The sequence below is a fragment of the Acomys minous genome, assembly GCF_964271855.1.
Source record: "Acomys minous genome assembly, chromosome: 12".
Taxonomy (NCBI): domain Eukaryota; kingdom Metazoa; phylum Chordata; class Mammalia; order Rodentia; family Muridae; genus Acomys; species Acomys minous.
In genome coordinates this window covers 79,460,057-79,473,805 of record NC_140493.1, presented here as the reverse complement: position 1 = coordinate 79,473,805, position 13,749 = coordinate 79,460,057, and the positions used below count along the sequence as shown (strand labels likewise).

The 13,749-nt window shown below is 41.5% G+C and overlaps 1 protein-coding gene across 2 annotated transcripts in view; it reads left to right on the top strand.

The window, feature by feature from the left end:
• DHX40 (DEAH-box helicase 40) overlaps positions 1–5,445 on the top strand; it is a 39,722-nt gene extending 34,277 nt beyond the window's left edge. For both annotated transcript variants that reach the window (XM_084803275.1, XM_084803274.1), the window contains 3 exons: positions 1,308–1,377; positions 2,225–2,453; positions 4,156–5,445. In XM_084803275.1, coding sequence (XP_084659401.1) covers positions 1,308–1,377; positions 2,225–2,453; positions 4,156–4,295 — 439 coding nt within the window. In that variant the 3' untranslated portion in view covers positions 4,296–5,445. The remainder of the gene's footprint in view (positions 1–1,307; positions 1,378–2,224; positions 2,454–4,155) is intronic.
• The last annotated feature ends 8,304 nt before the right edge of the window (positions 5,446–13,749 follow it).

The window sequence follows — 13,749 nt, the reverse complement described above, 5'->3', positions numbered from 1 at the left end:
GATGCATCAGCACCCAAATTAGCAAATAACAAGAGGTTTTTGTAGTTTGGTAGCTCCAGGTAGAGTGTGAGAGCGAAACAAGACAGAGTGGCATCTCTGTGGACAGTTAGCTTGGCTATGGAGTGCCAGGGAGATGGACAGTTAAGATGGGGAGAGGTTAGGGTATCTTTGAAAGGAAAGTAGTGACATTGGTAATAGGAAATTCATTACATAACTGAAGAATGGATCACATAAGAAAGTACCGTAAGGATAATGTAGAGGGAGTTGGAAATACTTAACGTTGGTAGGTGTGCATGGTGGCTTATGCCTGGTATCCTAGCACTCTCATCTGAGAGAGACTGGGAGCTGTAACACCACTATGAAAGTCAAAAGAGGCTGAGCAAGTGTTCCATGGAAGGTGAAGGTGGTTCTGATTCTAAACTGAGTCTTTTTTAAAAAAAAAAAGATGTTATTAAGATGTTGCTGATACCTCAGTGGGGCCTCAGGGTTTGATGTTAGGAATGCATCAATGTTAATGTTCTCGTTTTGTGGTTGTATCAAAGCTTGGAAGGAGAATTTCATAATGGGTGAGGTATCAGATTGGAAACTTATTTCCAGTTGTCAATGCTTCCAGTAAAAGTTGTTTTTGTTGTTGTTTTGTTTATGTCTGTTACTTTGTAATTTCCTATAAATTTAATTTATTTTAGAATGAGATTCAAGTTCAGAGAGAGATCCTTGGCTTAAAAAAATCAAGTGGACAGCTATAGAGAAAGATACCCTATATCAACCCCTGGCCTCCCTATTTGCATGCACAGGCACATGCACACACATCCGAAATAATTGAATAAATGTGAGGTGGGCTTAAGTTACTTTAGCATAAAAATATAATTACGGTGCTGGTAAAATGGCTCAGTAAGTAAAGGTGCTTGCGCTACAAACCTCATGACCTCAGTTTGAACCCTGGAACTGAAATAAAGATAGAGAATTGACTCCAGAATTGTCCTCTGACCTCCACACATGGCAAGGTATGCATGCATCCAACCCCCTCAGGATATAAATTAAATATATAATATTTAAATGCATAAAGTGTAAGCCCACTGGTTAAATCCCTTCTGCACTAACAGCTTACCTTCTTCAGAATTGTAATGAAAAGAGATATTCTTAGTGTGTAGACACTCATTAGGAGAAATAGAATCATAGGATGGCAAGTGTTTATATGGCTTCTTTAAAGAGAGTCCTCTTCCCCAGGTAAACTTCTGCTTATTTAGTATTAAAACAGAATCCATTTTACTATTTTGATATTTATCACTTGTTTTTTCTGTTTATAGATCTGTTGGCAGAACGTTTTGCACAATGGATGGCCGTGGAAGCCCAGTTCATATTCATCCTTCCTCAGCAGTAAGCACTTATTTCTGTTTGTCTGTTTGCTTTTTGAGACAGGGTCTCGCTGTGTTCTCAGGCTATACCAAGCTCCTCTTCCTCTCCTTCCCAGCTGGTGGGACTACAGACTTAACACCACCTTGCCTTGTAACAGATGCCTTTCTGCGTTTGTTTTTTGTTGTTGTTTTGTTTTGTTTTCTCTTGCAGTGCTGGGACCTTGCATATGCAGGGAGGCACTTTACATCCTCAGCCCTTAAAAGTACCTTTAAAAAATTGTATTTTGGGAAAGTGTAGAGAGGCATACAAATGTGGAGGCCAGGGAGTAACTTGTAGGAGTCAGTTTTCTCCTCCCAACACCTGGGTCCTGGAGACTGAACTCTGGTCAACTGAGCCATCTTGACAGCCTTAATGTATTTTATTTTTAATAAAAGGTAGGCATTTATACTAACATGCCAGTGTCTTCTAGTTTTCACTTTGAAATTTCTATATATCTGTATATGTAGAGCTTAAGAATATTGGTTGGCATATGACTTCTGTGTTATGGAAGAAAATAGGAATTCAGAGGGTTTCAGGTTATTTTCTTGTTATTTTAGGGACAGGGTGTCTGTCTATGTAGCCTTTGACTATCCTTATTTTCTTGCTCTAATGTAGAATGGGACTGATTATTTAATAGTTAACATTTTTAAGCCTGGCATGGTGGTGCACACCTTTAATCCAAGCACTGAGGGAGGCAGAGGCAGACAGGAGCACTGTATTCGAGGCCAGCCTGGTCTACAAAGTGAGTCCAGGACAGCGAAGGCTACACAGAGAAACCCCGTCTCTAAATAAATAAATCTATCATCCTTAAATTATTTTTTTTATGTAGCTTCATGAACAGGAAACGAAACTGGAATGGATTATTTTTCATGAAGTATTAGTTACCACCAAAGTCTATGCAAGAATTGTATGTCCAATCCGTTATGAATGGGTGAGAGACTTACTACCCAAGTTGCATGAACTCAATGCACATGATTTGAGCAGTGTGGCTAGACGTGAAATGAGAGAAGATGCAAGAAGAAAATGGACAAATAAGGAAAATGTGAAGCAGCTAAAGGGTGAGTAAATTATTGTTGTGCTGTTTTCCTGAGAAGGGCTTTACTGTGTAGACCAGAGAGACCTCAACGGCTGTAATAATCCTATTGCCTCAGCATTCTCAATACTGGGATTATAGTAATTATAGTGGTTCCTTTAACTATGAAGCTGTCTTTTTCCCCTGTGAGATTTTTTTTTTTTGGACAGGGTTTCTCTGTGTAGCCCTGGCTGTCCTGGAACTCACTCTCTAGATCACGCTGGCCTTGAACTTAGAAATCCACCTACCTCAGCTGGGCGTGGTGGTGCACACTTTGGAGGCAGAGGCAAGAGGATCACTGTGAGTTTGAGGCCAGCCTGGTCTACAAAGTGAGTCCAGGACAGTCAAGGCTACACAGAAAAGCCCTGTCTTGAAAAACAAACAAACAAAAAAGAAATCCACCTACCTCTATCTCCCAAGTGCTAGGATTAAAGGTGTGTGCGACCACTACCTGGCTCACGCTTATTTTTCTTTTTCCCAGTTTTACTTATTATTTTTGTCATATCAAATTTGTTACTACCTCAGAACTTCCATTTTCCCAGTAGGTTTTCTGAACAGTAGGACTCTAGATGGAAGCTATGAACAGTTGTGATAATGAACTGCAACATAAAGCTTAATTAGCTTACATACACAAAAAGCTTGTCAAGAAAACTTTTTGAGGCAGAATGATGAATCATACATGTATTCATATCCCAGGGAAATGAATGGTGGAAAATGCCCAACAAGTCGCAGAAGGGTTTTTGTTGTTGAGACAGAGTTTCATCAGATAACTCTGGCTGGCTGTACAGTTGCTATGTAGATCCAGCTGGCCTTGAACTCACAGAGATCCACCTACTACGACTCCCAAGTGCTGGCACTGCTAAGTGCATGCATCACCATGCCTGGCACATCAAAAGGTTTTCAAATATAGTAACCACTAGACTGCAATATTACAGCGCTGTCCTATATGCTTGAATTAAGGCTAGTATTTCTGACTGTTAGCCTTCATGAACTTTTTGTTTCTGTTGTTCAGTTACATTTTTTATTTGTGTGTGCTGTGTATGAGGTCTGGCCAGAGGACAACTTGTGGGAGTTAGTTTTCTCCTATCACGTGGGTCTTGGTGATCAAACAGGTTGTCAGCAAGCACCTTTACCTGCTGTCTCATGTTTTTTGGGTTTTCTGTTTGTTGTTGTTATTGTTATAGTAGTGGTTATCCTAGGGTCTTGTTCGTGTGACGTATACATTGTACCACTGAGCTCAGCACCCTACCTGTGTGCTCTTTCAATTAGACTTTTGATTAGACAACACTTAATTTCCTTGTTGATCATTTTTCTTTAAAAAAAAATTGTATGTATATGATGTGTGTGTTCACGTGTGTGCATGTGTTTGAGACAGGCTGTCTACTGTTGTTTATTCAGGGCTCACCCGATCTAGAGCTCCTAGGTATTTTCTTTCGTCCACCTTGCTATACAAGTGCATGCTACTGACCCAACTCCTCAGCCCTTTTTTTTTTTTCTTCAAGACGAGGTTACACAGAGCCCTGGCTGTCCTGGACTCTCTTTGTAGACCAGGCTGGCCTCAAACTCACAGCAATCCACCCGCCTCTGCATCCCTAGTGCTGGGATTAAAGGCGTGTGCCACCATGCCCAGCCCAGGCATTTTTTTTTCTTAATGTTGAAAATAAGGTATATCTTTGTACTCTTTTCAGATGGAATATCAAAAGAAGTGCTAAAGAAAATGCAAAGAAGAAATGATGACAAATCCATATCAGATGCACGGGCTCGTTTCCTTGAGAGAAAGCAGCAAAGAATCCAGGACCACAGTGACACACTGAAAGAAACAAGCTAAGCAATGGACTGTCCAATTCAGGAAGTAGGAAAGCAGCCAGGAAATGTACTTCTGTTTTGCCTGTTATTTCAGACAGTACTATCAAGAGGAAGTAGTCAGCAGCTGTTCTTAGTCTGTGAGCTAAAAGCAAATCAGAATTTATAAATCACCTCTTATCAATACTAACAAATGATGGTTTGAAAGAAAAGATTGGATTGCATAGTCATAGGCAATGGTACATGAAACCAATGAAAGATGATACAATATTTTCCTCACTTCCGTCTTGCTGGCCTTAACTGGTATCAAACGCTGTCACTGAGATATTTTCAAAGAACACTGAATTGTATTTAATCAGCGTGTATTCCATTTGCATTGAAGCATTAAAGATTATTTTCCTTAAATCTCTTCAAGGCCTTCTTATTGATATTAGAATAGTGTTGTATCAGGTATGTGACCATTTCCTTCAGAAGGCTGAACTTACTTAAGAGGATTTTACTCAGCAATACTTAGATGTCTAACTGTTTAATTGCTCCAGAGCTTTATAGATACTTAAAGACTCAATTAGTAAATAAATTGCCTATGGCAGGACTCTTTCTTAAATTAATCATAATCTTTAAATTGATTTTTTTTATTATAAAATTCCTTTTTATATGAAAGTATATTGTTTAAAACAGTAGCTATAGCCATTAACCAAAGGACAGGTGTGTGTGTGTGTGTGTGTGTGTGTGTGTGTGTGTGTGTGTGTGTACACATACAGTTCTTTGTAACTGTTTCTACATACTTTTGTCAGCTCATGTATGTAGGTGTGACAGTGCTTTCAAGCAGCCCCTCCCCCTGGCCTGCTCTCCTGGGTAGGACCATTTAAACAGCTATCATGTTAATCCTGAGATGGGATTTTCAAAGCAGCCAACACTTCACTCGTGTTTCACATCGGAACCTTGAGGCTAATATTATACTCAGGCCACATTCAGTACTTGCCTACTCTTGTTTACTGCCTTGTATTGTAGTTACATGTGTATGTGTCTGTCTTCCTCATTAGATTATACGCTCCTTGTGGGCAGGGTCTATTTGTTTTCACCTTTGTATCTTACATGGCACCTAGCATAGTGATTTGGACATAGTAGTCACTCAGTGTTTGTTAAATAAAGTTATTAGTGTCATTAAAACTCAATAGACAGTATGTGGATTTTTGTTTTTGTTTTCTATTCCTTTCTATGTAGCCTAGTTGGCCTGGCACTATTATATAGACTAGGCTGGCCTCAAACTTGTTATTCTCCTGTTTTTCCCTGCCTCTCAAGTGATTTACATATACTTGTGCCACTATACTTGGCAGGGTTTTATCTTTAGTGTAAAAATTAAGTCTACTTTATTTTATTAGGTTAATTCTATCCTTTGGTATCAAAGTTTTAAGTTCAGTAGTTAAGACACTTGAAGCCTTTCTGGAAAATTGGTGATAGCCTAATCTTCTTGCTTTTCCTTGAAGGTAAGTAATAATACTTTCTTTGAATGTTTCCAGCATTGTGAATCTGTTTTTGGTTTTTTGAGACAGGGATTCTCTGTGTAGCGTTGCCTGTCCTGGGCCTTGATTTGTAGACCAGGCTGGCCTGGAACTCACAAAAATCCGCCTGTCTGCCTCCCAAGTGCTGGGATTAAAGGTGTGTGCCACCACTGCCCAGCGTGAATCTGTTTTTAAAAATCATGTAGTCTTTCCAGTTTTTCTTTTCAGGTGTATTTTATCAGTACATTTCTTTAGAAAGAGGGATGTGGGTGGATTCTTGGAATGAAAGCTCTAATTTTTTTTAGATTTTTACCTTACATGTATGGGTGTCAACTTGTCAGCATGTCTGTCTATGTACCACATGTGTGCCTGGTTCCCCTGGAGGCCAGAAGAGCATTGGATCTCCTGGAACTGGAGTTACAGTTCTAGCTATGTAGGTGCTGTGGAAGAGCAGCCTGTGCTTTTACCTGTGGACTCATCTCTCCAGTGGGTTTTTTATTTGTTTGTTTTAGTTTTTGTTTAGTTTTGTTTTCTCAAGACAGGGTTTCTCTGTGTAGCCTTGGCTGTCCTGGACTCACTTTGTAGACCAGGCTGGCCTAGAACTCACAGCGATCCGCCTGCCTCTGCCTCCTGCGTGCTGGGATTAAAGGCGTGCGCCACCACCCCCCGGCTATCTCTCCAGTTCTTAAAAGCTTCTTGAAATCACAAAATAGTAGCCACCACGTTCTATATCATAGCCCATATTCATATCTCATCAGCTGCCCTGATGACCTTTTTTAAAAAAGCAGATTGAAAGTAGATTATGGAGGAACTCCCAGGAGAAAAGGAGGGTTTCTAAGGGTGGAATATGCCTAATAATCTTTTTGTTTCAAGAAAGGGACAGGGTTTTTCTGTGTAGCCTTCATTATCCTGGGACTCTTTCTGTAAACCAGACTGGACTTGAACTCAGAGATCCACCTCTGGCTTCTACGTGCATCTGCACAAATGGAGATTAAAGGTATATGCCTCCAGTGCCATCTCCTGATAATACGCCAGGTGTGATGGCGTATGCCTTTAATCCCAATACTCAAGAGGTAGAGGCAGGTGGATCTTTGTGAGTTCCAGGACAGCCTAGTCTACAAAGCAAGCCCAGGACAGCCAGGACTACAAGAGAAACCCTATCTCAAAAAACCAAAACAAAAAAAAAAAACCTTTTAGTTTTATTATTATTATTTTATTGAGATTCAGCCAAGAATGGTGTTATATTTAGTCTGTTCCTCCTCTTTCTCCCCTCAGATTTCAGTCTTGCAATAAATAAATATCTGTAGTCTTCCACTTCACAGCACTATTTAATTAAAAAAAAAAAAAAAGCCAGGTGTGCTGGTGCCTACCTTTAAATACCAGCACTTGGGGGGCAGAGGCAGGTGGATTGCTGAGTTAGAGGCTACCCTGGTTTACAAAGCCAGTCTAGGAGAGCCAAGGCCACGAAGAGAAACCCTGCCTCGAAACAAAAAAGCAAAAAACGAAGCTAAATAATTTTATATGGAATTGGTTTGGCTTTCTCTCCTCTTTCCTCAGACTGTATGCACATGCACACAGTGTAGCCCTGGCTGGCCTTGAACTCACAGCAATCCACCTGCCTCTGCCTCCTGAGTGCTAGGATTAGGAATTTGCTTTCAAATTACTATAGAAAGAAAACAAACAAACAAAAAGTTATGGTAGAAAAAGTATATGATCGGTCATTTCATTAAAAATTAAGAATGAGACCAGGATGCATGCCTGTAATCCCAGCACTTGGACACAGGCAGGCGGGTCTCTGAGATCGGGGCCAGACTGGTCTACAAAGGGAGTCCAGGACAGCCGGGGCTACATAGAGAGAAACCCTGTCTCGGAAAAACCAAAAGAAAAAAAAAAGATTTATTAATAATTAAATACTATTTCTTTTGCAAGAAAAGATCTTGAGATTACCAGTTTTTCTTGTTTTCTTAGCAGAACCAGTGAGATACAAAGAATAAACAAAATGTCTTTTTTTCATTTAATTTTGTGACTTGTGTTTTGTGTGACATGTTTATGCTATGAAGTGCATATAGAGATCAGAAGGACTACAAGTGGGCTGTGCTTCTCTCCCAGAAATAGGACTCAGGCCATCAAGCCTTGGGAGTAGGTGCCAGTATCCACTAAGCGAGCTTACTAGTCCTAGCAAATTTAAATTGCAGCCTTCAGTCTTTCAAAGATTTTCAATATAGTCCTTACTTGTTCACTGATCTTTTAAATTTAAAATACAAATGGAAAATGTGTTAAAGATTGCTCAAAATGGGCTGGAGAGATGGCTGAGGCTAAGGGCACTTGTGTGCTCTTCCAGAGGTCCTGAGTTCAATTCCCAGCAACCACATGGTGGCTCACAACCATCTATAATAAGATCTGGTGCCCTCTTCTGGCATGCAGGCAAAACACTGTATACTTAATAAATCAGCTGGGCGTGGTGGCACAGACATCATCCCAGCACTCAGGAGGCAGAGGCAGGCCGATCTCTTGAGTTTGAGGCCAGCCTGGTCTATGAAGTGAGTCCAGGACAGCCAAGGCTATACAGAGAGACCCTGTCTCAACACCCCCAAATGTTACTAAAAAATTGCTCAAAATAATGTGTCCAGAGAAAATCCACCTGTGTTCTCTAGTGTAAATTACTTGATTTTTACTTAACATATATGAAATCGGATTGGTTAATCCAAACTATACCCTAGCATCAGATTGGTGTTTGTTTATGGGAAATACATATTTACTTGTTTTTTGTGGTGCTGAGGACTGAACTTTGAACCTTGAGAATACTAGGTAAACACTCTACAAAGCAACAGACATCCTCAGCCCCTGGAAAGGTAATGATTGTTCGGTTAAATCCAGGTATGGTTATTGGCATGCTGGCATAGTCTTAAAGTTAAGGGTAAAATAATATGATAATGGCTGGAGAAGGTAAATAAGTTTTAAGCTGGGCTACCAAGAAATGGGATTTAACTGAAACAAATGATTGGAGGAACCCAGAGTTAAACAATGGGAAAGATTTTTAGTGTACTGAGAGGGGCTTAAAGGGGGTTTTACAGTTTTCAGCCTGTTTCTTGGGTAAACACTCAGTAGGTCAAGTAATAGTTTGAGTGCCACTCATTTTCTTTGGAGTCTTACAAGATTCAAGTTCATTACGTAGCCAGTGACCTAGAACTCGTGACCTTGCCTCCGTTTCCCAATCCTAGAGTTACAGGCATGTACTGCTATACTGGTTTTATGTGAGGCTGGCTATCGAAGCCACGGTTTCGTGTTTGCTAGGTAAGTACTCTACCAACTGAGCTACTTATCCTCAGCCTGAATGCCCTTCTTACAGGGAGAAAAAATTTAAGTCTGCTGAGCTTCTCCTTTTATAGTATGTAGTACTTACAGTCTGTCATTGTGTGCTAGCATGCTCCTCTATTTAATTTCCTTTAAAGAAATAGAATTTTAAAGCCACCTTTAGAAATGAGTCTCATCTTAACACATCTGGAGGCTGAGCTAGATAGTAATTAAGATTACAAAGACTATGTAAGAGCTGGTTTTGTCATATTAGTTTTTATTTAAAAGCCTCTTTATATTTGTGTGGAGAGTGAACCTAAAAGAGAACTTGGCTCTTGGTGTTAAAGGGGCTGGAAAAATCTGCAGCCAGTGAGAATGAAGCAAATCTCTGCATTAGTTACTTTGCTGTTACTGTGATAAACACCATGCCAAAGGCAGTGTAAGCAAGACAGTTTATTTTCACTGATGGTTCTGGAAGCATGACAAAGTGACAGGCACGACAGCAGCAGGAAGCCATGAGATCAAACCTTTAATACCAAGCCTGAAGCAGAATGAACTAGAATTAGGAAAGCTACATACTCTCAATGCCCACCCCAAGTGACATACTCCTTCCAGAAAGAATGTGCCTTCTAAGCCTCCCCAACCTCACCACCTACTAGGGACCACACAATCAGATGCACAAGCCTATGAGTTATGTGTTTCTCATTCAAAGTACTGCAGCTTATAGGATGAATGCTATGACTTTTTAAATCATTGCAGTATCACAGAACAAATAGAACAGTTACAGCTGTATTATTGAACAATGTTAAACTCATTTGAATACTTAGAATATGAGGAACCAGGAAAGGCCAACAGGTATGTAACTTTTTTGTTTTGTTTTTCAAAACTGGATTTCTCTGTGTAACAGGGTCCTCAACTCACTTTGTAGACTATGGCCTGGAACTAATAGAGATTTGCCTGTCTCTGCCCGAGGGCTGGAATTAAAGGTGTGCACCACCACTGCCAGGCTGGGAGAGCTGTTTTGAGAATAGGGTCTTAGTCTGTAATCCAAGCTGATCTGGCATCTACTATGTAGTCAAAGCTGATCTTCCTCTTGATTTAGCCTCCCAAATGCTGGGATTAAAGGCATGACACTGCCAGAAATGACTTCCTAAGGGAATGTTCCTAGCAACTTACTTCCTCTGCTAGGACCTGTTTAATATGGGACCTGTTTTATTTATTTATTTATTTATTTAAAAACAGTGTTGGCTGTCCTGGACTCACTTTGTAGACAAGGCTGGCTTTGAACTCAACAGTGATCCACTTGCCTCTGCTTCCCTGAGTGCCAGGGATTAAAGGTGTGTGCCACCAGCCACCACACCAGCTGGGAAGGACCTGTTTAATGTGAGCAGATTCAAGGTTGGTTCCCACAAGGTTAGTCTTAGGTTTTTCACTTGGAAATACATTCACCATAGAAATCTTACTGCCATCCCTGATACATTATAAAACTTGTCTATACAGTGTTCAAGGAAAGCTTTAACAGTGAAGGATGTGTATGTTAGAAACTCAGGTCCATTTCATACTAAAATACAAAGGCCATCTTGCTTTGCAAATGTCTCTGTCCAGCCCTCACCCCCGCTGAGGAGCTGCCTACAGTCTGCTCACACAGAAGAAACAGTGGGTTCTGTGCTGACCAATTCCTGAGACCCACGCACACTCATTTTCTTGGTGCCCAGTGCTCTTTTATCTTGCATGAAAAGATAAACATCCAGCCAAATCCTGCGTGGGTTCATGTCAGGAGCTCTAAGGGGCAGAGATATTTCAAAGGTGCTGTCTAAATGGCAAAACCAGTTATCTTAACCTATGCAATTCCAAAGTGTGTCTGTTGTGGTTTCATTAGAATCTGAATTATATCTGGGACAAAGCATTCATTTTAGAATTCTGCCTTCAAATTAATCTTTGTCTGCGGGAGTGTCTTTATTCTGTAACTTTTACGTTGCAGTTAGCACAAGCTGTTTTTGAAAGGGCAGGTTTTTTTTTAAAGTTTTTAGTTTTGGGATGAGCATCTATGGGGGAATCCTACAACAAAAGGATTGGCTCACCTTGCACTCCCATCAGCCCTCCTGCCTCACCCACTGAGGTGCAGAGAATACAGGTGTGAGCTATGATGCCTGGCTGTAGCCTTTGTTTTGAGCATCGTCTTAGCTTAGCCTTGAATTTCTGATTCCCTCCCTCTATACCTCCCAAGTGCCAAGTGCTAGGATTACTGGCATGTACCACCACACCCAACCTGAAAGTGGTGGTTTCTGTTTTGTTTTCCAGGATAGTAATACACATTTAGACTTCAGAGTTGCTGGTAAGATAAAGAAATGATGAATAGTACAGTTTTCTTGTATAGGTTTTCAGTAATTACAATTTCTCAAAGTAACACCAAGCAGGGTTTTTGTTAAGGCACTTATATGCAAGGGCCTATTGTTGATAATTCTGTAAAAATAGCTTCAAATTCAAACCTTGACCATTTAGTAGCATGGCTTCTTGACTCAAACACCCAACCCAAAAGCCAGGGTGATGAGTCATCCATTGCAGTTGTCTGTTACTGGTAAAAGAATTACTCCCAATAGCAGGATTTGGTTTAGGGCTTTTAGGCTATTTTAAGGTAGTACCCAAGGCTTTCAGGTACAGCATTGGAAACTTAGTGCCTCAGACTATGTGGGGGTTGGGGGGTCTCTAAGCCAGGGAACTGACCTTTCCGTACCTCTGTGCTGCTGGAGATTTGGATAGCATGATCTCATAATAAACATCTTTTATTACCACAAGTTACTGATCTTTAAAAGGCATGCTAGTTTGGGGGATGTTTCAGTTTTGGGGAACAGGGTCTTGCTATATAGTGGGGCTGTCTTGAACTCTAGATCCTCCCGCCTGAGAATTCCCCAGAGTGGGGATTAGAGGTGAGCACCACAATGTCCCCAGCACCAGGTAGTATTATCAATTAGACCTTTTTTTCTCTTGGGAAAAAATTTTTGCATTAACTGTTTAAGGTGCCTTTGCTAAGAGAAATCTGCTTAGTCATTTTAGTCGCTTTTAGTGTTTTCCCCATACTGGCTCATACTCAGGAGGAAAGAAGACGCTGGCAGTTAAGGCAGTCCTATCAATAAGCAAAATGATTAGGGATATTACAATCTACCTTCTTTCTAAATGATGTCTGAAAGTCATTCTTGAAATTTCTATGTGTGATGACACATCAGTATCAGCTTGTGGTTAGCTATTCCACACCAAGTAAGTAAAACCAATTGCTTTCGGGATTTTAAATGTACTTAAAATTACAGGGTCTGTATGAAAATGCAAGGCAATGATGTGGCTCTTACACCCAAATTCTGAGACTGAAAATGCAATTCGATTTAAGCCACTGACATTTCTATAGTAAAGCAATAGCTCCTTTATAATTTTAATTTAGAATCTGTCCTCTTCTAAAAAGGACTTAAAAGCCTTTAGACTCTATTAAAACGATCATTCTAAACGTTGCAGGACAGAGCACATTCAAGTGCTTGTTTTAATAAAATAAAGTGCAATTATAATTATGCAAACAAAGCATCCTACAATAATATGGTGGCAAGGCTCTTCTTCACCAGCCTCCTACTGCCTTCCCATCTGCCAGATTCTTCTCAAGGCCTAGGTATGAAAGGCAGTATTTGGGGAGAAACACTGAAAGCAACTAAAATGACTAAGCAGATTTCTCTTGGCAAAACTGCTTACACAAAATTATCGTATACCCAGTGGTGTGTTATGTTCTTTAGGTGAAAAGGACACTGAAGATAATTTTTCACAAGAACTTTTAGGGGAATTAAAACAAAAGGCTGAAGACTAGGAATTGAATTCTCTAAAGCTTCCTTATATTGGTGCTGTTGTGAATCATTAGATCTTACACTTCAGCAGGAGCTCAGGGGCGGCAATTAATCGCTAACGAACGCTGCAGATACCGTACTGCTGTGGGAAGACTCGGGGCTCCGGCTCTGAAGTGCTTACATTGCCCACGTTGCTACCAATTACTACAGGCAATGGTCCTACTAACGTGTGTGACTAACAGCTAACTCCTCCGCTCCGAGAAGCCCCTGAGGTTTCCTTCACCAGCCATCCTCTCATGTAAAACTTTGAAGATTCATAATGTGGTGTTGCCGAACACTACAATTCTCGAAGGCCAAGCTGATGTCTACACTAGGCTGGACCTAAGTCCACCAAGATGTCCGCGGAAGCGCTCTCCAGGGCCAGCAGGAGACACCTCTCACATGGCCTTCACTGCCCTTTGAGGTGGCTTCTCTGAGGAACTCGGAGAGCCGGCTGGTCCTCCCGGCGTCAGAAGGGCGTGCAGCGGGGCAGGGAGGCTCGCAGCTCCGCACGACTCCCCTCCCAGAGGCTGTCAGCAACCACCCACTGCGTGAAGCCGGGCGGGGGAGGCGCGCCGCAGCCAGCCGCCCGACGAGCGCTGCGGCGCGGCCGTTTCCCTGAGTCATCCGGGCGCCTACACTGCGGCCTCCTCCTCCTCAGGCACTCGCTGTCCTCACGCCCCGGCCGCTACGCCGGCAGGGGGGCCCCAACCACCACTGCATCCCCCTCACCCACCCCTAGAAGCCGCGGCCATTCCCTAGCCCTCGCCCTCCACTCTGGCAGCCGTCAACCGACCCTTCCCTACCCGCATCACGTGCACCT